Consider the following 21373-nt stretch of genomic DNA (forward strand, 5'->3'; position numbering starts at 1 on the left):
GCCCGTGTACATCATTGAACTCAATAACCTATGAAGCTGACTCTTTGTTATATAACTAAAACCATTTCAAATGCTAACATATGAATTCATTAACCTACTTTATGTAATCCATAAACCGAAGACAGACCTAAATAATTCATATTCTAAGGCATCGGTTACAGTGATCTGGACTGCAGCTGAGCAGCAGACGATAACCATGAAATATGACCATCAAAAGCAACTTTCAGGTCTCTGTCCAGGTGGACTATTGTTTAACGCATTTTGAGCAAGGTCAGGGGTGGGCAAACTCTGGCCCTCTAGCTGTGGTGACACTAGAAAACCCATCATGCATCTGCCTGCATCTTACATCTGTCATCCCATTATCATGCAATGCCAGTAGTCTGACTATCTCCTGCAGCACCCCTGTAGTCTCTGACTATCTCCTGCAGCACCCCCGTAGTCTCTGACCATCTCCTGTAGCGTATCTGTAGCCTCTGACTATCTACTGTAGCACCCCTGTAGTCTCTGTCCATCTCCTGTAGCATGTCATCAGTCTCTGACCATCTCCTATAGCATGTCTGTAGTCTCCGACCATCTCCTGTAGCATGCCTGTAGTGTCTGATCATCTCCTGTAGCACCCCTGTAGTCTCTGGCCATCTCCTGTATAATGCCTGTAGTGTCTGATGATCATCTCCTGTAGCACCCCTGTAGTCTCTGGCCATCTCCTGTATAATGCCTGTAGTGTCTGATGATCATCTCCTGTAGCATGTCTGTAGTCTCTGACCATCTCCTGTAGCATGTTTTCAATCTCTGACCATCTCCTGTAGCGTGCCCATAGTCCCTGACCATCTCCTGTAGCAAGCATGTAGTCTCTGACCATTGCCTGTAGTCTCTGACCATCTCCTGTAGCATGCCTGTAGTCTCTGACCACCTCCTGTAATCTTTTTGGATATCTTAACAAGGAGGCTTTTAAATAAATAACTTGCATAAATACGTTACATGCGCCTATAATCTTATGGGAACATTTTTGTTGCAATAGTCTGGTGACAGAGTCTCTTTAAGGCTGCAATCATTACTGGACACTACGCAGTCACATGCAGATGACCTTGCTGACCACACCAAATATTTTATGTATGTGTCAATATATTAAAATGTACGTCCAGCCAAAACTATTTATTTTTTGAATTATATATTTTTCGAATTGAAAAGATGCTAAAACAGTAACATAATAAAAAAGCTTTTCCCCTAATGAACCGACCAACAGATAAAATAAAAGATCAGATCAAACCATCAGTGAGCCCGTGTACATCATTGAACTCAATAACCTATGAAGCTGACTCTTTGTTATATAACTAAAACCATTTCAAATGCTAACATATGAATTCATTAACCTACTTTATGTAATCCATAAACCGAAGACAGACCTAAATAATTCATATTCTAAGGCATCGGTTACAGTGATCTGGACTGCAGCTGAGCAGCAGACGATAACCATGAAATATGACCATCAAAAGCAACTTTCAGGTCTCTGTCCAGGTGGACTATTGTTTAACGCATTTTGAGCAAGGTCAGGGGTGGGCAAACTCTGGCCCTCTAGCTGTGGTGACACTAGAAAACCCATCATGCATCTGCCTGCATCTTACATCTGTCATCCCATTATCATGCAATGCCTAATAGGATTTGCACCACAGCTGGAGGGCCAAAGTTTGCCTACCCCTGATAAGTGGTGTCACAAGGGGGATGCGGCCTGCACCCAGGTGACACCATTGGAGGGGTGACACCAAAATGACTGGCAGTCATTTTGGTGTCACCCCCCTCTGAAAAGTCAGGCACTCGGTCAAGGACCGAGAGCCCGACAGTTGCGAGAGAGGAGGGGACCCAGCGGCATATCTAATCCCACCGGGTGACGTCCCTTCCTATCTCTGCCGGCATCCATCACCAAGATTACCACCGGCAAGTAACAGCAGTACCGCGCGATGACGTCACAAGTGTACACGATGACGTCACTGCGGGGTGTCACCCGGTATCCGCACCGGCTGTCACCCCGCCTCGGGACGCCTGATGTCCTCTTCTTTGTACATTACAAGTTTTTTGCCTGGGACTGGCTGATAGGTCTAAGTACTGAGGGGTCACATGCTCCCATATTCCTGGTAGCTCTGGGTATTTTGTAGCAGCTCCAATGGTGAAAGGAGCAGCAGATATGAAAAGAAACAAACCTATAAATATATAAATCAAGCATAACGCTTTTGAAGCGGCAAGCAGAGGTCATCATGCAGGGGAAGCAGAGGTGTGCAAACCTTGACCCTCCAGCTGTTGTGAAACTACAATTCCCATGAGGCGTTGCAAGATTCTCACAGGCACAGGCATGACTCTCAGAGACAGATGCATAATGGAATGTGTAGTTTTACCACAGCTGGGTGGCCAGAGTCTGCCCACCCTTGCCTTGAAGGTTCAAAGCTTCGGATTGAGATATACCTTGTATGTTTCCTCTACACTAGGGTTGCCACCTGTCCGGGGTTCACTCGGGCAGTCCGGGTTTTGAATGCTGTGTCCGGGTTTCATGGCAGCCATTTGAGAACTATCGGGTTGATTGTAGAAAGAGCAATGAAGAAACTCTATGGAAAATACAGTATACAGGGTCACATATTGGTATATGTCTGTAAATGGCTGCGCTAAATATCAGGCGACTTGAAATTGAGGTGTATTTCAACATATGTTTTTAATTGTTTTTGGGAGACAAATTTAACTTGAATTCCTAAAATAAAATATACTTTTTTTTACGAGCTTATGCAATGGTGGTATGCCTCTTTAAACCCCACAATCATTTGGTGTGAATTCTTATTATAATTAGGGGGTGAGGTACCTATCAGATTGGACTAATCTGAGGCTCATTATGTGTTGAATTATTAAATTTTTTTAAACTTTTTTTTTTTTACCTAATCGCTATCACATAGGGCGGCTTACATGCCCCCTATGTGATAGGATACTAGTAATGACAGGTACTCTTTTAGGTGACATTAGGGGTCTATCAGCCTGTGTTGCTTCATACAGTGTAAAGGGCCAGTTGATAATGCGCTTGCGAAAGAAGCGTGCAGCTCATTTAAGTTTATGGGGATGCAAGTGCTGTGCGACCTCACCGCTGCTTCCCCCAGCTTCGAGACCATCAACAACCAGCTCTTTATGCTGTACGGAGCAACACGCACCCCAAATTAGGTGAAATGGCCCTTTATTTGTGTCCCCGGGCTGGAAGTGTCTGTGTGTTCGGTGTTCTGATTTTTTTTCTTGTGCTGCCGCTTTACATCTCCCATCCACACACATTTCCTCTAGAATTCCAGTCATTTTCATCTTTGGCTTAGGGTCCTTCAATCCTCGTCGCTGTTTGATTGCACCCAGCTTATTTCCTCTCTCAAGCTCTGCGCTCTGGATCCTGTTCTGTGTCCTGGCAGCATCACAATCTCTCTCTCTCTCTCTTGCTCAATCTTCTCTTTCATGTCTCCTACCTCCCGTCTTCTACTCAACCCGCTTACTTATTTTATGTCTTGCAGGCTAAAAAATAAGCAGAGGGTTTGCAGAGGGAAGAGAACAGGCGACAAAAAGAAGATGGAAAAATCCATGGAACACAGGTACGTCAATCAGGAGGAGAATGGCGGAATGGATGAAAAGTGTCTGCATGTGAAACCGCAGATATCTCTTAAAGAGGGCTTCCACTTTCAGCTGGAAATAGGGACACCAGTTAACGCGCAGGCCGGTGTCCATTGGAAGGAACTGCCGCTGATTGTCTTTTTGCAGAGTGTTAATAGAAAAGATCTCTGAGGCTGTTGAAGCTCTCTGACACGCTTGGCATTTTTGGGGGGCAAACGCAGGTGCAGCTCAGAATTCAACTGGAACTGATGGGTTTTATGGGGGGAGCTTCCATTCAACTGGAACTGATGGGTTTTATGGGTTTCACATGCAGCGCAGCAATGAGCACTTCAGCATCCTCCGTTATAGCTCTCATTATTAGGCTCACAATTTAACTGTTTTTCAATCCTCATATTGATTATTAAATAATACAATCATTATTATTATTATTTTTTATTATTATTGGGACTGATGTGAATGTGCAGTAAAAGCGCAGTGTAAATTGTGGGCGCTATATAAATACCAATATTATATACAGTATACTCTCCAAAGTAGGTATAGAGGCACACACGAGCAGCAGGGATAAGTCAAAGCACTAGAATTTTATTATCAACATTTCAATGGTGCTCAGTCCGGCTTTTTTCAAGACCCTTGACACCAGTGCTGCTATACTATTGGTAGCCAAACCTCATCCCTTTAGCTGTTGTGGAACTACAAGTCCCATGAGGCACTGCAAGACTGACTAACAGACACAGGCAGGACTCCCAGAAGCAGTGGTGTAATGGTATTTATAGTTTCACCACAGCTGGAGGGCCGGAGTATGCCCACCCCGGCTGAGAGCTGATCATGTGACTTTGACAGGTCACATGATCACGTGACTTTGACAGGTCACATGAGCAGGTTCTCTTCAAGGCTTTAGTAATGTAATGGTCATGCTGCGGCTTTATGGCTCAACCCTAAACTTTAATCTTAAGTGGAAGCAACTACAGTACACAACAAAGGTGGACGATACCATGACCAATAAAATATTTTCAGGCAGTTGTTGTTATGGCCGCATGCAAATGGCGTTTTAAAATTTTTATTTCATTGGAGTTTTCTTTCGGGGATTTAAATAATGAAGCGCAGAATCCTATTTGGGGTGGACATGGAAGAACGTAAACGCAGGAGGCACGGTAGAAGTGTACGTCTTGGTATTTGGAACAAGGTTATATCCCTTGACACATTCAACTAGAACACAGTCCAAAATTAAACGCTGCCAGCTGCTGTGTGAATGTATTCCAGTATTAACATGTTGCATCCCAAACAATTATGACAAGCGCGTGGATTATGGTGCAGATTATGGAAATGGATAGTAGAAGGATAGCTGTGCCAGGGGAGAGAAGAGAGACAGCCAGGAGGGAGAGCGAGGAGAGAAAGCCAGGAGGGAGAGTGAAGAGAGACAGCCAAGAGAGAGAGTGAGGAAAGACAGCCAGGACAGAGAATAAGGAGAGACGGCCAGAAGAGCGTTCCCCCTCAAGACTTATCTGAGCCCATGAGCCATTGCAAGACTGTGGCAGCAGCCACAGGCATGACTCCCAAAAGCAGAGGCATGATATGATTTGTAGCTGAAGTTGCCTACCCCTGATCTAAAGAATAGATATATCACTCCGGATAGGTCTATTTATTCCTATGGCGAGGAAAGGTGATATCTCGCCCTGTCCATTATGAACAAGGGCAGAGTGATACATATCTCTGCATGCTACAGAAACACCGGTGTTGATTTCCAGATAAGCGTATAGCAGAGAGGAAGCAGAGCCGGAGGAGATGCAGTGATAGCTACACACCTCAATCAGAAAGGTTAAACTGGGAAGATTAATATCCTGATTAAGCCGTTACGATTGTGGGTGTATGATCCCTGGCACTGGGGAGCGCTCCCTTCTGCCCATCTTATAGGAAACACGTGGAGGGGGTGAGAGGAGAGAAACTGTAATTTCTATCAATGTTCTTATCTCTAATCCGGAGCCAGGGATGGGCGAGAGAGGCATAGTCACAAGGACAGTGATATAAGAAGAGACAATACATGGATATGAGGGCGAGGCTCTGACAAACCAGAGAACAGACTGAGAGACAGACGAGGGGCGCAAGGGGAAAGCATCTATGTAACCAGACTGCATGAGATATAGAAAATTATCAGGGGAATCTTTGATTTTAAAGATGAACTCCAGGCAAACATTAGAAATATAGAAAATGAACCTTTCAAAGAATTTGTATTCCCGTCCAATCCGAGATGTGCACAGTCCCACAACACAGCACAGCCAGGTGGATGACATCGGAATTCAGTAGTGTCCTCTCTTTACCCCCAGCTAGCTGACTGGTCAGTAAAGGAGTAGCAAAAGACTGATAAGGGAATCCCTCTGCTCATTCATTTCTCACTCATTTGCAGGCCATTCATAACTAGTCCTGTCCTCACTCCGCCTCCAAAGTCTGAGAACTGCCGTATAGAGCCTTGGTTCTCAACTGGTGGGTTGTAACCTAAAAGTGGGTCACGACCCCGTGTTCAGTGGGTCGCCGCATTCCACTTTTCTAGGTGAGAGGCTCCTCTGCCTCCCCCTAGTGCAGCACTGTCATTTCTCGCACTGAGCAGCCATTCAAAATATGCTGCCCAGTGCCAAGTGTCAGCTTTAGGTGGGATGGGATGGGGCTATGGCTGCAAGGGAGCTCCATCCATACCTGCATTTCTTACAGCTCCCTCACATGTCCAATAGAGGTGCCTGGACCGGAGTGACATCACATTCTGGCTCCCAGCTCCTCTAGAGGGCACCATGGCACCCAAGGGAGCTGTACAAGCAATGCTCGTATGCCCGCACTGGAACGCGTGGTACCCTAATTCCGTATATCCATTGCCGTGCGACTTGGGTTGCGACTTAATGACCAACGACAAATGTGGGTCCTGAGGTTACACAGGTTGAGAACCACTGGTATAGAGGATTGTAAGAGGCTGATACCAAGACAAATTCAGGTACTTACACTAGTTGCATTTGAAAAATAAGTTTAAAGCAAATCTCCAGGATTTGCCAAAATGAACCCTTGCAGTAGGGCTACCCCCGCACTGCAAGGGGTGTCTGTTAGTTTTGGTCTAGGGAATGGGATAAAGAAGATACACTCACACAATCCTCGATCCTGCAGCGGTGGTATGTCCTTCTGCGTCCTCATGTCTAATGCAAGTGAATGGGCCTTGCATACATGTGATGACTAGGCATGTAACCCCCCAAAAAAACAATTCATTTCGGATTGATTCAGATTTTTATTTCTTTTGTATTTTTGATCCGAAATTTGATTTGGTACCTTACTCTGATTTCTGAACCATCCGAAGTTTCATTTCAAAAATATCCGAATTTTCACGTGACCTTGCCTGTAATGCAACCCCCAACAGCCCCAAAAAAATCTGATTGGCCAGAGAACAGTCCCACGTTCGATTTAGTCTAGTTTTGAATGAAATTCGGACGGATCCGAATTGTGTTAAACGGACGTTTGGACGCGTTCAAATTAGGAAATTCGGATGTACCCGCATGTTCACATTTAAAGAAATTCCTACGAAAATCCATTAGAAACTAAACAAAAATGTACATGTCTAGTAATGACATCAGCAGGGATTAGACCTCCGGAGCCCAGGGGAGAAGAGGCTGCAGGGAGCGGTCTAGGAAGCCAGGCAGGATCGAGGATCTGATGAGTATTTATATGCGCCCCTAGACCACAATGAGCAGTTAACCCTTGCAGTGCAGGAGTGGCTCCACTGCATGGGTTAACTTTTGAAAATCCTGTTTAATGAGTTATTAATACAGAGCTGCATTCATTTGTATCTTTTGTATCTGCCTGGAGTTCACCTTTAAATATTTAAAGATAGATATGTGAATGACTTCTTCTTATTTAATTTAATTGCTGGCTCTGTAAAACAGTTAATAAACTTTTTACATGGGAGCTTGTTACATATAAATGTTGTGCTTCGTGATCAATAGCACAGCACAGTGATTGGGTTATACATCTTGTATTGTATTAATACAACAGAGCTTTGTTGGCAGGAAAGTATAATGTATTTCCACTGAGCATATACTCATTCATAATACACTATATAGTAGTAATAAACATCATTTTTGTGACTTTCACGTGCTTGATGTTCCATATTTTGGTATTAAATGTATTAGGGATGCACCAATACTGATATCAGTATTGGTATTGGTGCCGATACTGAGTATTTGGGTGAGTACTCGTACCCGCTCAAAAGCTCCGGTACCCCCGTTCCCGGAACTTCTGGTCAGAGGGAGATTTCCTCTGACTGGCACTGCCGCAACGGAACATGGAGCCAGCTTCCCGGGCAATCAGGATGCCAGGAGGAAGGTAATGACTCGCCGCCCGGCTTCCGACTGGCCGAGTAACGGCCAATCAGCATTGAGCAGTTTCCTATGCAATCAAGAAGCTGGTTAATGGCATGCTGCCTGGCTTCCTGATTGCTCGGGAAGCCAGCTCCAAGTTAGCGGGAGTACCAGTATCGGTACTCGGTATCGGCAAGTACCGACATATAACATACAGATCCAACTACATTGGCCTACACACATATAGCACAGCAATGGAGTAATAAAATGAACTAGGATCACACTAATCCAGCACGTTATTAATCTCACGTGCCCCACTCAAACGCACATATTCAATACGCCTAGGTGTGAACCCAGCCTAAGGGGAGGGAATAATAATGTAAACAGTATTATGTGATTGCTGTGATTGGTTATAACAGCGATCACATGCTAAAGATCCACTTAGTTCGACTTGGTAGAGACTAGTGGGCAAAACAGCCATCTGAGGGCTTTTCTGCTAGGTGGAGCTGAGGAGCTCCATCTAGTTGCAGAAAAACCTGTATTACATTACACATATTCCCCAAGAAAATAAAAGATATCTAAGAACATTAGTTTTTGGGTCTATTCGCACAAAATAAACATTCAGGGTCATTCGTTTGGCCGGATGACTGTGCAAATTGGATATTAATAGCCCACCTAAACTATTTTAATGACAAACGAGGGAAGTATTTTTTTTTTCCTCTAGCCTCCTACATTGCAGTATATGACTTGCTCATATACTGGTTCACTTTAAGGATACCAAAACATGGCAGTACATAAGGGAATCAATAGCTCCGTCGGCTAACGAAGGGAAGGGGGGGGGAGTCCGGTGACGTCAATGTCCGTGACGTCACCGGACTCCCCCCCTTCCCTTCGTTAGGAGCCACTTGGGGAAGGGGGAGGAGTCCGGTGACGTCGATGTCCGTGATGTCACCGGATCTCCGACGGAACTCCCGGAAGCCGGCGGAGAGGTGAGTACCGATCAAAAGAATTTTAATCGATCAAAAGAATTTTAATCGATCAAAAAAATTAACGATTAATTGAGGAATTAATCATTCATTTCCGCAGCCCTAATATCTATCTATCTATCTATCTATCTATCTATCTATCTATCTATCTATCTATCTATCGGTACTCCTATTTGATACTGAAAAACCGGAATCGGTGTAGCCCTAATTCATATACTTTTTATTATTAGGATTTATATAATACCTACAATTTATGCAATATGTTACATTAGTCCCTGGCCTCAAGGAGCTTACAATCTAAAGTCCCTAGCACACATAGTAAGGTGGATTTAGGGTCGGTTCACACCACAAACAGTGCGTTCCAGAGCGGTCATGCTCTTTGGTTTAACATCAGCATTGTAAAAGGGATACACACTAGAGTTGTTTTTGATCATGCAATCAAAGCTAACTTGAAAAAATCCCTTTTATGTAGTGAGTGCTGACTTCATTCTGCCCATCACTTTCTACAAATTCCTATATTCCTAGTTTGCTTTGCATCTCTTTCCCTGCTGCTTGATGTGATGCAATCTCCATTTCTCAAGACTGCATATCCCATCATGCATTGCTTCCAGCAAGCAATGATGATGTTACATCGTGGAAAGCTCAGATGCTGAGTGGTGACATATGGAAGTGCATATTCTCAGGGCTGAGTGAACTTGTGTCAGTGCATTGAGGAAGTAGATCCTATGGGAATCTTCAGTATGTAAGTTTACAAACTTCTAGATGGATATGGTTATTAGGAGTGGGATAGGACTTATAGAAGTTCAATATAGAAATACAGGTTTTTTTTAAGTTTTTGACCTTTTTTGTGCACTCTGCAGGGACAACAACAGCTGAAGGGTGCGCAGTGAAAGTGTAGTTATCTTTTACTGCATACTCCCAAAATATTATTATTATTATACAGGATTTATATAGCGCCAACAGTTTGCGCAGCGCTTTACAATATAAGGAAGACATTACAATCACAATACAAATCAAGACAAGATGGTAAGGAGGGCTCTGCCCCTGAGGGCTTACAATCTAAAAGGGAATAATTTCCTTAAAAAGGGGAGCTTGTCCAAGCTAATAAACAATTATTATATTAACGCCAAGATCCAACATAGCATGGAACAATCATCTGTCAGGTTTGAAACATCAGCTGAAGAAGAGATCCAGGCTCCATTGGGTATTGGCTTGAAGATGGCTATGAACATCAATAAGGATTTCTTATTCTTAAGTGCCAATTCTTAAGTGCACTAACACAAAGCAACCAATCAGAATCCATCTTGTACTGATTTGGCCACAGCTGAGTGAATTTTGATTGATTTCTCTGAGTTACAGCATTTAAGAATTAGCACTTAAGAATAAAAGCTCTCTATTGAATAAAGCCGTAGATGACAGTCTGATGTTTGTAGACCATGAAATGTGTTTTCACTGGACTAGCAGCACATATCAAGGCATGCATGTGTTAATGTTTTTCGGTAAGCAGGCACCCATGCATTCTGTTCTTTGGGGGGTACAATAGTTTGTTAGTTCAACATACCCAAGTCAATCAATAGACTTTTTAGTTACAAGATCACTTTTTGATCATCAGATGGTCCTACCAAAATTGAGAACCATTAAATACTGCCTGTGTGCATTATATGTTGCATTTCTACATACTGAAAGATGTCTTCTGTTTGGTGTTCCAAATCAGGTTACCTTAGAATTCTGTAAAATCCAGATCTTTTTTTTTCCAGGGCTTCTGAAAGCCGAATCAGCAACCTGTGACGAGATGATCTGCAGGTGCCGACTGCAATGAAGGGTCTGGGGGATGCCCGTGGCCGGCACCTGTCCGGAAACCTGGACTCACATCCAGAGTCTTTATATAATGCATCAGAGCGGACCCCTTACCTGATCAGCTCCACTGAGGCCTATCCTCCGGAACCTCGATACCCTGATAATTCTTTACACCCCGACTGCCTGTACCCTCTCAACAACCAGCTCTCAAACAGTAGCACCTTTCCCCGAATCCACTTTAATTCCCATTATGAACCTCCTGAGGAGACTCCACAATATCCTACCCCCCATGCACCACCTGCCAAAATCAACCGCCTTCCTGCAAGCCTTTTGGACCAATTTGAGAAACAGCTACCAATTCACAGAGACGGTTTTAGCACTCTACAGTTCAAACGGGGCGACCCAGAGGGAAAGGACCGCAGTGAAAGCCCTGGACGCATCCGGCACCTCGTCCACTCGGTTCAAAAACTCTTTGCAAAATCCCAGTCCCTTGAGGGCGGCGGAAGGGCCAGTGTAAATGGAAAGAAAGGGTCATCAGAAGATACTAAAGGAACAAAACGGAGTAAAAGCAAAGAACGAGGCAAGGGGGATGGCAAGGGTCAGGCTCGAGGAGGAGGGGTCTCTGGCTGGTGGAGTTCAGATGATAACTTAGACAGTGATACAGGAAGCTACCGTAATCCGGCCGGCATGATGACTCTTGGAAGGCGCCCAGATCATGGAGCAAGACACTTTTTGAGCGGGTATAACACTATCAGTGAAAGCATGTTGAAGGCGTCCAAAAGCAATAATGACCTCAAATTCACACCCTTCCAGCCTCCATCTCTCACCCTATCCCCTCTGCCTGCACCCCATGAGGGGGTCCCTTCTATTTCGACGGCCTCACTAAAGAGAGGGTCTTGGTCAACGTTGACACTGAGCCACGCCAGAGAGGTGTGTCAGAAGGCATCGTCCACCATAGACAAAGCATTACTGAAGTCCAAATCTTGTCACCAGGACCTCAGCTACCAGTATCTGCAGGTTGGTATTATACACATACCACACACACGTGCTGTATATGGGGGAACCCCTGATGAAGGAGAGCCTGTAATTTCTACTACCGCACTAGTGTTTAGAAGAAGTAGTCCATTTTTTTCTGGCCTCCCTCTTGAAGCACTTGCTCTGTGCACATATACCATGCTGACCATTGGCATACCAGAACACACGTCTGATGAACTTGGCTGGTATTTGTGGGAGAGGCAATTGGGGGGTGGGGGGCTGCAGTAACTGAAAGATCTGGGAGACATCTCTTGCACTTTGCCTCTGTACAAGAGTTTGTTGCAATTAAACTGGTCACCGCTGCTCTCTTTTCTTGTGCAGGGTGACTGGTCTTATATCCAACCCCTGTAGTGTTCTGTAGCCTGTAGTTCATAAGGGCTGCTGGGTTCCAACCACAGCCCTGCTCTCTGCACAGTCTATATGCAACCCAGTAAAGATGTTACCACTACTTATACAATGCAATATCAGGGTTTGCAAAGGCATTCGGTGCAAAGTAAAATTAATTTAAATAATCTGTAGCTATGGAAATGAAAGATGTTGTGCCTGGAGTAAAGAAAATGGGCAGCTGCCATTGTTGACTTTTTCTAAAGCACTGTGGTTGTAATGCTTGTCTTTCCTTCCTGACACATCGAACCGTTGACCTAGAACAAATATGGAGGTCGAGAGTTTAGACTTAAAAGGCCACATACTTTTTCTGAACCAGTGGCTCACTAAGTAGCGAAACAAATATGGGATGACAGCTGCAGAGTTTGCACCTTTAATGACAAATCAACACTGGTAGCCAAATCTCTGTGATGACAGGTCCCTTTAATAGTAGAGACAGATAGTGGTGTTTCATACATTCATATCTTCCAATTTTTAAATCAAGTGTAGAACTACAATTAGTGATGAACTTAGAGCATACAGTATATAAATGTGCATCATATGCTTGTTGATATTGTTTCAATTATTTTAATTATTAAGTGAGGGATTTGAACAAAAACCCCAAAACAACATATATAGTACACTATATGTCCAAAAGTCTGTGCACACTTGGCCATCACTTCTATATGAGCTTTATGAGAATCCCCTTCCAAAACCATGAACATTAATATTAAGTTCCACAAATAAATGTTTAAGAGACAAGGGGATTTCAAGGCTTATTCAGACAATTACACACAAGTGAATTTTCAAATAAGCTCAGTGGCCTCAGGGCTATCCCTACACTATTTGCCGCCTGAGGCCACGATGGGGAGGGTGTTGGGGTAGGGTGCTGCCAGTGTATTGTCGTTCTGGGTGGAGGGGGCCAGGGATGCTATGGCCAACTGGTCGTTCCAGTGGGGGGAGCTGTGATGTCAGCGGCTCTGTCCGGCATCCCACCCAGCTCAATGACATCACTGATTGCCAGGAGCTCAACCAGTGACGTCAGTGAGCTGGGTGGGAAGCCAGACAAAGTGTCACAGTTTGCTGAGAGCTCTTTGCAACCTGGGATACTGTGGCCACACCCCTTCTTCCCCCCCAAACATCTGCTGACCCCCAATGAGATGCTGCCTGAGGCAACCGTCCCAGGTTGCCTAATTGTAGGGACGGCCCTGATGGCACTGGCAAGGCAGCTCTCAAGGAAACGGGCCTCCCTCAATGGGTACCCGTAAGCAACTCAAAGTATAGATATGCCAACCTAAAGGTGAAAGACTCCAAACTCCAAATTGTGTGTAATTCATTCGCAAAAAAAACAGCCAAATTGTTTCAGGGCCAACAACAATCCCCCATCATCAGGTCTTAAAGAATGGAATGAGGTCTTAAATGGACTCAAAGGAAATTATACCTAAAGGGACCTGTATTGGGTCGGACATTAACTTTCCTTTTTACTACAGTTATGCACTGTGGTTAGCGGCAGTTAGGTTTAATATTAAGTTGACCTCCCTTGTGGCTATAACAGCCTCTACAATTCTGGGAAAGCTTTCCACAAATATTTGGGGTGTGTCTATGGGAATTTGTGTCCATTTAGCAAAATGAGCATTTGTGAGGTCATGTACTGATGTTGGATTACAAGAACTAGTTTGCAGTTAGCGTTCCAGTTAATCCCAAAAGTGTTCAGTAGGGTTAGGGTCAGGGCTCTGTGCAGGCCACTTGAGTTCCATCACACCAAACTCATCAAACCATCTTTTTATGGGCCTGGCTTTGTGCACCTGATCTCCAGAATGTCTAGTGATGTCCACACATTTTGGCTATAGCATATATATTTTTATATGGTAATTAAGACTCATGTTTTACCTATTCACAGTATTGAACAGGATTGAACCCCCTTTCAAAAAATGAACCCATACTTCCACTAGTGCCACCCACTGCTCAAATTTCGGCCAAGTCAGCAGGATTCGAAATTTGAGCAGTGGATGGCCAGCTTTCATTATGCTATTATAAGAGAACTATGGCCAAACCTTTTTTGGCCTTACTTCTATTTTGGATCACAGGACGACAATTAGTAATGTCCTGTGACCCAAAACTCATCATATAGTGGGCTATTGCCTTCTACAGAGTATGCTGACGCCCGCCCCCTCTCTAGAGTTGTGCCCGCCCCCTCCCCTGTCTGTCCCTCCAGTCAGCGCTGGCGGAACAGAGAGGGGAGAATCCCTGCAGGGAGGGATGACTGACATCCATCGCTCTCTGCAGGGAGAAGCTGTGAGTTGAGCGAGCAGCAGTTTGTGATCGCTCAGTTCTCAATCTATAGGTCCAACTGTCACACGCTGGCTTAAGGCCTGGTTCACACCTAGCCGACAGCGTTTTTGATGCATATTTTTCAGCATTTTAATGCGCGTTTTATGTGCATACGGCAAAAAGTGTGTTTTTATGAGCAGAGTGTAGCTCATCAATGTTAATTTTAAAAAAAAAGCGTATAAAATGTGCATAAAAGCTTGCAAAAACACAGCAAACGGACGTTTCCTATTCAGTCTATAGGGCCAAAACGGGCTGCCAAAAAAAAGCTCCTGTACTTTTTCCAGCAACTGGCGCTTTGCCTTTTGTGACGAAACACTCAGATGTGAACAGGGCCGTAGAAATTAATGGGATTTTTTTGGGGGGCAGATCTTTGGAGCGTTTTTTAGGGCAGAAAAAGCGCTACAAAATGCTCAACGTAAACCAGGACTAACTATGGGGATGAGTGCATGTCACTCTGCCCATAGTTCTCCTTTAAATATAAATGCTCAACTGCCTTGTGTGGAAAAAGCAATGGTTGGACAAGTTGGCATTAAAGTGTAGTTTTCCCCAAAATACAGAGAACTCGCCAGCTTTTGGAAAGCAGCTGTAGTACAAATCTTCAAGCTTACATGAGGTGAACTTGAGATGACAATTCAAGGGTTGGCGTATATTCAGATTCAGGAAAAAATCAATACGCTTTATGCACAGTTAAGTTCTGTATACACAACCTTAATTGGCATGAGTTCTTTACACACTGTACCTACATTTCTGGATGGCTGCCACCCAGATCTTAAAGGAGCAGTATCATGAAAAAATATTGCATACTGATAGCTGTATGTGTATTATACCATATGAACAAAAGTTCACTCCTAGCAGTGTTATAGTTTGTCCTTACCCCCGTCACTGTCACTTTTGCAGGACAACTTGAGCAGTGTGTAAATGTAGAAAAAAATATTAGGGCTTCAGGAACAAAGAAACAAAATCTATATCTCAAATACAATCAATGTATTAACTAATATAGTTATCCAATTTGTATTATTATTATTTTTATTATTAACCAGTTATTTATTATATGCCAGTTATTTTTGGTAAGGGTCCTTAAAAATATACCTGTCACATGAAAAAACTGACCAGAGAATCAAAAAGTAGTTAAGATTTTATTTAATTTTTTTACTTCGTAGCAAATCCTTGATTCCATTCAGTATGGCAGTTGAACTCTAAAGAGTGAGAATATTATAACTACTTGAAGGCATGTGTTGCATTAAAGATCTGGATACAGTCCGTGTACCCATCGCACTCAGAACCGCTGCTCCATGAGATAAAAAGTGGGTGCAGCAGGTGTCAACGGGTGGCTTCCGTCAAAGTAAAAGATGGACACCGGCAATCCAAAGCAAATCCGGTACGTCTATTTATTCACGTACTTGTGGCAAATGCAAAACACAGGATACAACGTTTCGGGGTCTCACAGGATCCCCTTCATCAGGCAAGAACTTGCTTGCTTGATGAGGATCCCCTTCATCAGGCAAGCACTTGCTTGCCTGATGAAGGGGATCCTGTGAGCCCCCGAAACGTTGTATCTTGTGTTTTGCATTTGCCACAAGTACGTGAATAAATAGACGTACTGGATCTGCATTGAAGATCTGGGTGCCTCTTTAAATGGTGAGTAGGTGATAGGCATAAAGAAGTTTTGATATGGTATAGGTGCAGCTTATTACGGACATAAAAACTTATCAAGTTAACCAAAAAAAAGCAAAGTGCTAAGACAGGTATAAAAAGCAACCAATCAGAATTAATTTTTCAGTAATCTGATTTAAGTATACTGCACTTTCCATATTAGATCTGCTTCTTGCATTTCTTTGTTGAAAAAGAACAACGGGGATCAGTTCTGCAGAGAGTAAAATTATTTGCTGCGGACCATTTAAACTCCAGCTATCTTACATTTAATGTACAATAGCAAATAAAGCTATGCCGTGATTGGTTGCTTGCAGCAGTACCCCCCACTTGTCCATTTCATACATTTTTATAACTCAGTTCCAGTTTTAGCTTATTGTTGAGTTGTCCAATCTATGTGTATTTTTACCATCTATGTGTTTTACAGGTACCAGGCGGGGAGTGGACTGGAGGCCCAATAAAGGATGATGACATCCCATGCCGGCGAATGCGCAGCGGAAGCTACATCAAGGCTATGGGGGACGTGGACAGCGAGGACTCAGAAGGGAGCCCACAACCATCCCCAAAAACTGCAGCTAGGAGGCAGAGCTACCTCAAGGCCACACAGCAGTCACTGAGTGAGAGCACCACGCAGAGGTAACCAAACCACCATGACTAAGTATTTTCATCCCTAAGGCAGTGTTTCTCCACCTTTTTTAGTCACGGCACCCTTCAAAAGTGTGCAAAATCTTAAGACACCCCAGTCTAAAACATAGATTTTAAGGGCGACCAAATGCAAAAACACACCAAAAAGTGTTGTATCGGTAGCCCCCCTTCACATCAGGAGCCCCACTTTCACATCAGAGTTTCCCCTTTCACATCAATAATCCCCTTTACATCAGGAACCCCCTTCACATCAGTCTTCATCGCCTCTTCAAATCACAGTCCCACTACCACAAAATTTTGAGAGACCCCTGAGGAGGCCAGGAGGCACACCAGCTTTAGATGCAGGTTTGCTTGAATAATCAGCACCACCAAGTGGTCAATATGCAGAAATACACCTGTCTTTTAAGGAGCTCTCCAAACAGGGATACCTACAGAAGTAATGTAATGTAATATTTATTTATTTGTTTTATTATTACAGGTATGTATATAGTGCCACCAGTTTAAGCAAAACTTACATAGTGTGTGTCCACATCAGTCCCCGCCCTCAAGGAGCATACTAAGGACCCTATCTCACATGCATACATACACACATACAATGGTCAATTTAGAATGGAGCCAATTACCCTACCAGCATGTCTTTATAGGCATAAGTATGCAAAGTGAGCAGCTATTTTTTTTCTGTCAACCTTTAGTCTTGGCCTGTGCCACCTGTCAAAAAACATAATTGTCCCTATATTTTGATACATACTGTATGTGCCCCTGTTGAACAATACATATGTATTATAAGAAGCTACCGTGATCATCAAAGGTTACTGAGAGCCAACGCTGCAGATGATCGGTAATAGCTGATTTTAACCCTTGCAGTGGGGCTACCCCCTCACTGCAAGGGTTAAATGCTTGTGTTCTTTGCCCATCATTTTGCCCATCATTTTAATGCAGACCTCCTCAGATGCATATACCTACATTCCTTTTGCCACATCACTGCTCCATTCAGCTTCAGAGAGTGAAATTACATCCCTGTGTAAGACACGAGTCTTCGGATACAATCCCTAGATCTTATAATCCATATGGGGATCAATGTAATGAGCTCCAGCTCTGTACCCACATTACCTATCTATACTATAACAATAGACCTCTGAAGTGCAACTGAAGCAAAAAAGATTTGTTTTGTTTTGGACAGAGTGGAGAAGGATTAGAACTCCTGCCAGGTTTTTATTGCTATCTGTGTCCCCTGTAAAGGTGCCCATACTCTTTACAACCCTTGCAAGACTTTTATCTTGCGAGGGTTGTAAAATAATTTAAAAAACGTACGATCTGCCCATCCTTGACAGGCAGATCGTACTTGCAATCATCGCAAGCCCGCCCCCCTGAGGGGGCACACCGGCCCGTTTGGCAGTCATCTCTTGATCATGTTAAAAACCAGCCGAAAATTTTCCAACATGCTCGAAATACAAAAGTCGTGCGACCGTACAGTAGAAACGGTCGCACGCCTTCCATACACTGCACGATTATCGTACGATTGCGGGATTTCCGGCGATTCTCGTACGAAAATCGTGCAGTGTATGGGCTCATTTAGGGAGATTCACCTTCTCTATTTGTCCTGGTGATCGTTACCACTGAAAGTGAAAGAAAATCCCAAATTTTCAGTTGTCATCAGAACAGGAATAGATAGCAAAATCTTCCAATGGGGACACTAGTTCTACACTGCTCACCCCCATAGATTTCCCTCTCTTTGGAGGCATTTCCTCTCACTTCCTGTTGTGGCTTTCAGACAGAAAGGGAAGGAAAATCTCTCTAATGAGACACAGATGGCAAAAAAAGCTGATGGAGTTGTAACCCTTCCTAAAGGTGGCCATACACTGTACAACCATCGCAAGACCTTAGTCTTGCGATGGTTGTAAAGTACTTAAAAAACGTACGATCTGCCCATCTTGGAAAGGCAGATCGTACTCTCGATCATCGCAAGCCCGCCCCCCTGACGGGCGGACTTACGATGACTGTAATGAGGGGCGGGCTTACGATCACTGCAAATGGGCAGTGTTCGCGTGCGCACACCGGCCCGTTCGGCAGTTGTCGAACCAGCAGGCCACTAACTCGCCGAGAATCGTACGATTCCCGGCGGGTTTTCTAGCATGCTGGTTCGACGGAAGACGTGCGACCGTACAGTAGAAACGGTTGCACGCCTTCCATACACTGCACGATTCTCGTACGATCGCGGGATTTCCCGCGATTCTCGTATGAGAATCGTGCAGTGTATGGGCACCTTTACTCTATCCAAACCATATTAAAAAAAGTTTAACTTCTACTTTGCAGGTGTTCTAGCGTGTCAACACTAAGAGAGTCAACAAGTGTTGGCAATTTGTGGTCATGGATCCAAGGTGTGACTTCAAATATATCACTCACAACACAATACATTACGCATTGAGTTATTGAAAGATCCCCAAGTCAGTTTCTACTTTCTACCATCCTATTTCAGGTCCTGATGGAATTGGATTTGATTTTATGAGGGGCAGTATGTTTTTGTCTTTAGGATGAAATATTGGGCAATCAACACTGAGATGATCAGTAAGGGAAATCTGTAGATAAAAGGACATTGCAGTACAAGGGGCCAACATACTTGAAACCCATCCATGGACCTGGACCCTCCGGTTATACATTTTGTGTCTATGGTTTCCTATGAATATGCATATTACAGCTTTGCAAGTCTGGCTTTTACAACTAACTCATATAACATTGCTATTTACTATATATACTATTGTATACTGGCTTATTTACCTTTCTTAACACCATTTTTGGGATCTTTCCCCAGGAGTCTGGACCGTGTGGACTCCTTGGACATCCTATCTCCCCCAAAGTTCTCAAGTTGGGAAGAAGATTACAATCAGCTGACGGAGAGTGTAACAGAAGAGAGCAGCATTTGCCAGGTGGGAGGAGTGAGATATTAATATGTTTATACAACAGTATATATACTTTTATACCGTTGTTGCCTTATTAAAGTGTGTCTAAAGCCCAAATGATATTGTCTTTAGTTTCCTTTTGCCTGTGTCCTATCATGGAGATTTCCCTTCACTTGCAGTCCTTGAGAAACAACAGGTAGAGAGAGCAAATCTATCTAAAGTGAGGGGAAATCCCCTCACTGTCATCGGACAGGTGTCCACATTTAAATATTTCTCCTCATTTTCTCCTTTTTCGGTGACAATCCTAAAATTTGGATTTCCAAACACTTGCTATTCCACTGACAATGGTGACCAGGGCAAGTAGAGAAGGTGACTCTCCCCGGGGGGCTCACAGACAGCTATAAGAACCTGTAGCCAAATCCATCCAGCAAAATATACCAAAACTCCACTCCAGTGGAGATGCTTGGCTAACAGCTCACAAATTCCCAAATGACACACCTCAACATTTTTGGAGGTTACATAAAAAATGTGAACAAAAACAAAGAAAAGAGGCACGTTCCACCTCCACTAACGTTCCAGGGGCCTTGATAGACCCTTGAGAATGCGTTTAATCAAGGCCCTAAAATGTCGGTGGAGGTGGAACATGCCTTTTTTTCTTTGTTTTTGTTCACATTTTCTGAGTGCTGGCTATTTCTATTTTTTTAGCAATTAGAACCTGACGGGTTCTAAAACATCTCCACTCTATTCATAACTGGAATAAAAAAGATTTTGCTTTAGAAACTATTTTAGTTAAAGCTTTGTCCAGCCACTACTGAACACATCTTAGACTCTCTCCAGAGTGGTGGCAATGGACTGTTATTTTGACATCTCTCAGTGCAATCTTTATATTCATCGCCTTGATGTCCACCAGTGTCTATGTGCATGAAATTATCTGTGTGCACTGGGAAAGATGTAGGATGCCAAAGACGTGAGAGGGCAGTTGTTCTGTGGACCTGTTATGGCAGTTGAGACTGGATGTTTATACAATGAACAGACACCGCTGTTCATCAAGCAATAGTGACCATTAGGGAGAACCTACTGTATGTGTTGACCAATTGATTGTTCTCCTGAGATCAGCGGGTCAGAAGTGTCCACAGAGGTCACAGATTGCATATACACATACAACTGTTTCCTGATAAAAATATAATCAGATGAATGGCACAGCAGTTATAATTTAGCAAGGCTCCCTGTACTACAGCCCAACTTCAATGTTTTCATTTGTAGTCTATGTCCCCATTGGAAAGATTACAATGGGAAGTCTCTTCAGTGGGTTCCTAGACTGCAGCCAGGGCCGTCCTTATAATGAAGCAGCCTGAGGGTCATGTAAGGGGGTGCAGGCAGAAGGCATGGTGGTGTACTTGCCTCCCCCTTTCCAGCCAGAGTTTCCCAGGTTTCTAAGAGCCAGGCAACATAGGTCACTCTTGCCGCTGTCCCGCTCACTGGTTGCCAGGAGCTGAGTGGGACGCTCTGGCTGGCACACACCATCCTGTAACATACACCATTGGCACACGCCCCTCCACACACACCACCTCTGTAAAATAAGGAAGAGTTGTAATTACTGTCGGTGTCTTCCTGTCCCCGTGTCGATTGTTCCTTTCATTTCTTCTCCTGCTGTCACAGGGACAGAAAGTGAGGTGAAATCTCTTATTGTCACAGACATCAATAAAATCTGGCAGAAGAC

The 21373-nt window shown here is 43.8% G+C and overlaps 1 protein-coding gene across 1 annotated transcript in view; it reads left to right on the forward strand.

Moving 5' to 3' along the window:
• Positions 1 to 3505: 3505 nt before the first annotated feature.
• DLGAP4 (DLG associated protein 4) overlaps positions 3506 to 21373 on the forward strand; it is a 93815-nt gene continuing 75947 nt past the window's right edge. Inside the window, exons 1-4 of the mRNA XM_018557662.1 lie at positions 3506 to 3602; positions 10693 to 11749; positions 16539 to 16747; positions 19566 to 19680. Of these exons, the coding sequence (XP_018413164.1) occupies positions 10751 to 11749; positions 16539 to 16747; positions 19566 to 19680 (1323 nt within the window). The 5' untranslated portion in view covers positions 3506 to 3602; positions 10693 to 10750. The remainder of the gene's footprint in view (positions 3603 to 10692; positions 11750 to 16538; positions 16748 to 19565; positions 19681 to 21373) is intronic.

Source organism: Nanorana parkeri, unplaced genomic scaffold, assembly GCF_000935625.1.
Source record: "Nanorana parkeri isolate BGI_ZX_2015 unplaced genomic scaffold, ASM93562v1 scaffold295, whole genome shotgun sequence".
In the NCBI taxonomy this organism is placed as follows: domain Eukaryota; kingdom Metazoa; phylum Chordata; class Amphibia; order Anura; family Dicroglossidae; genus Nanorana; species Nanorana parkeri.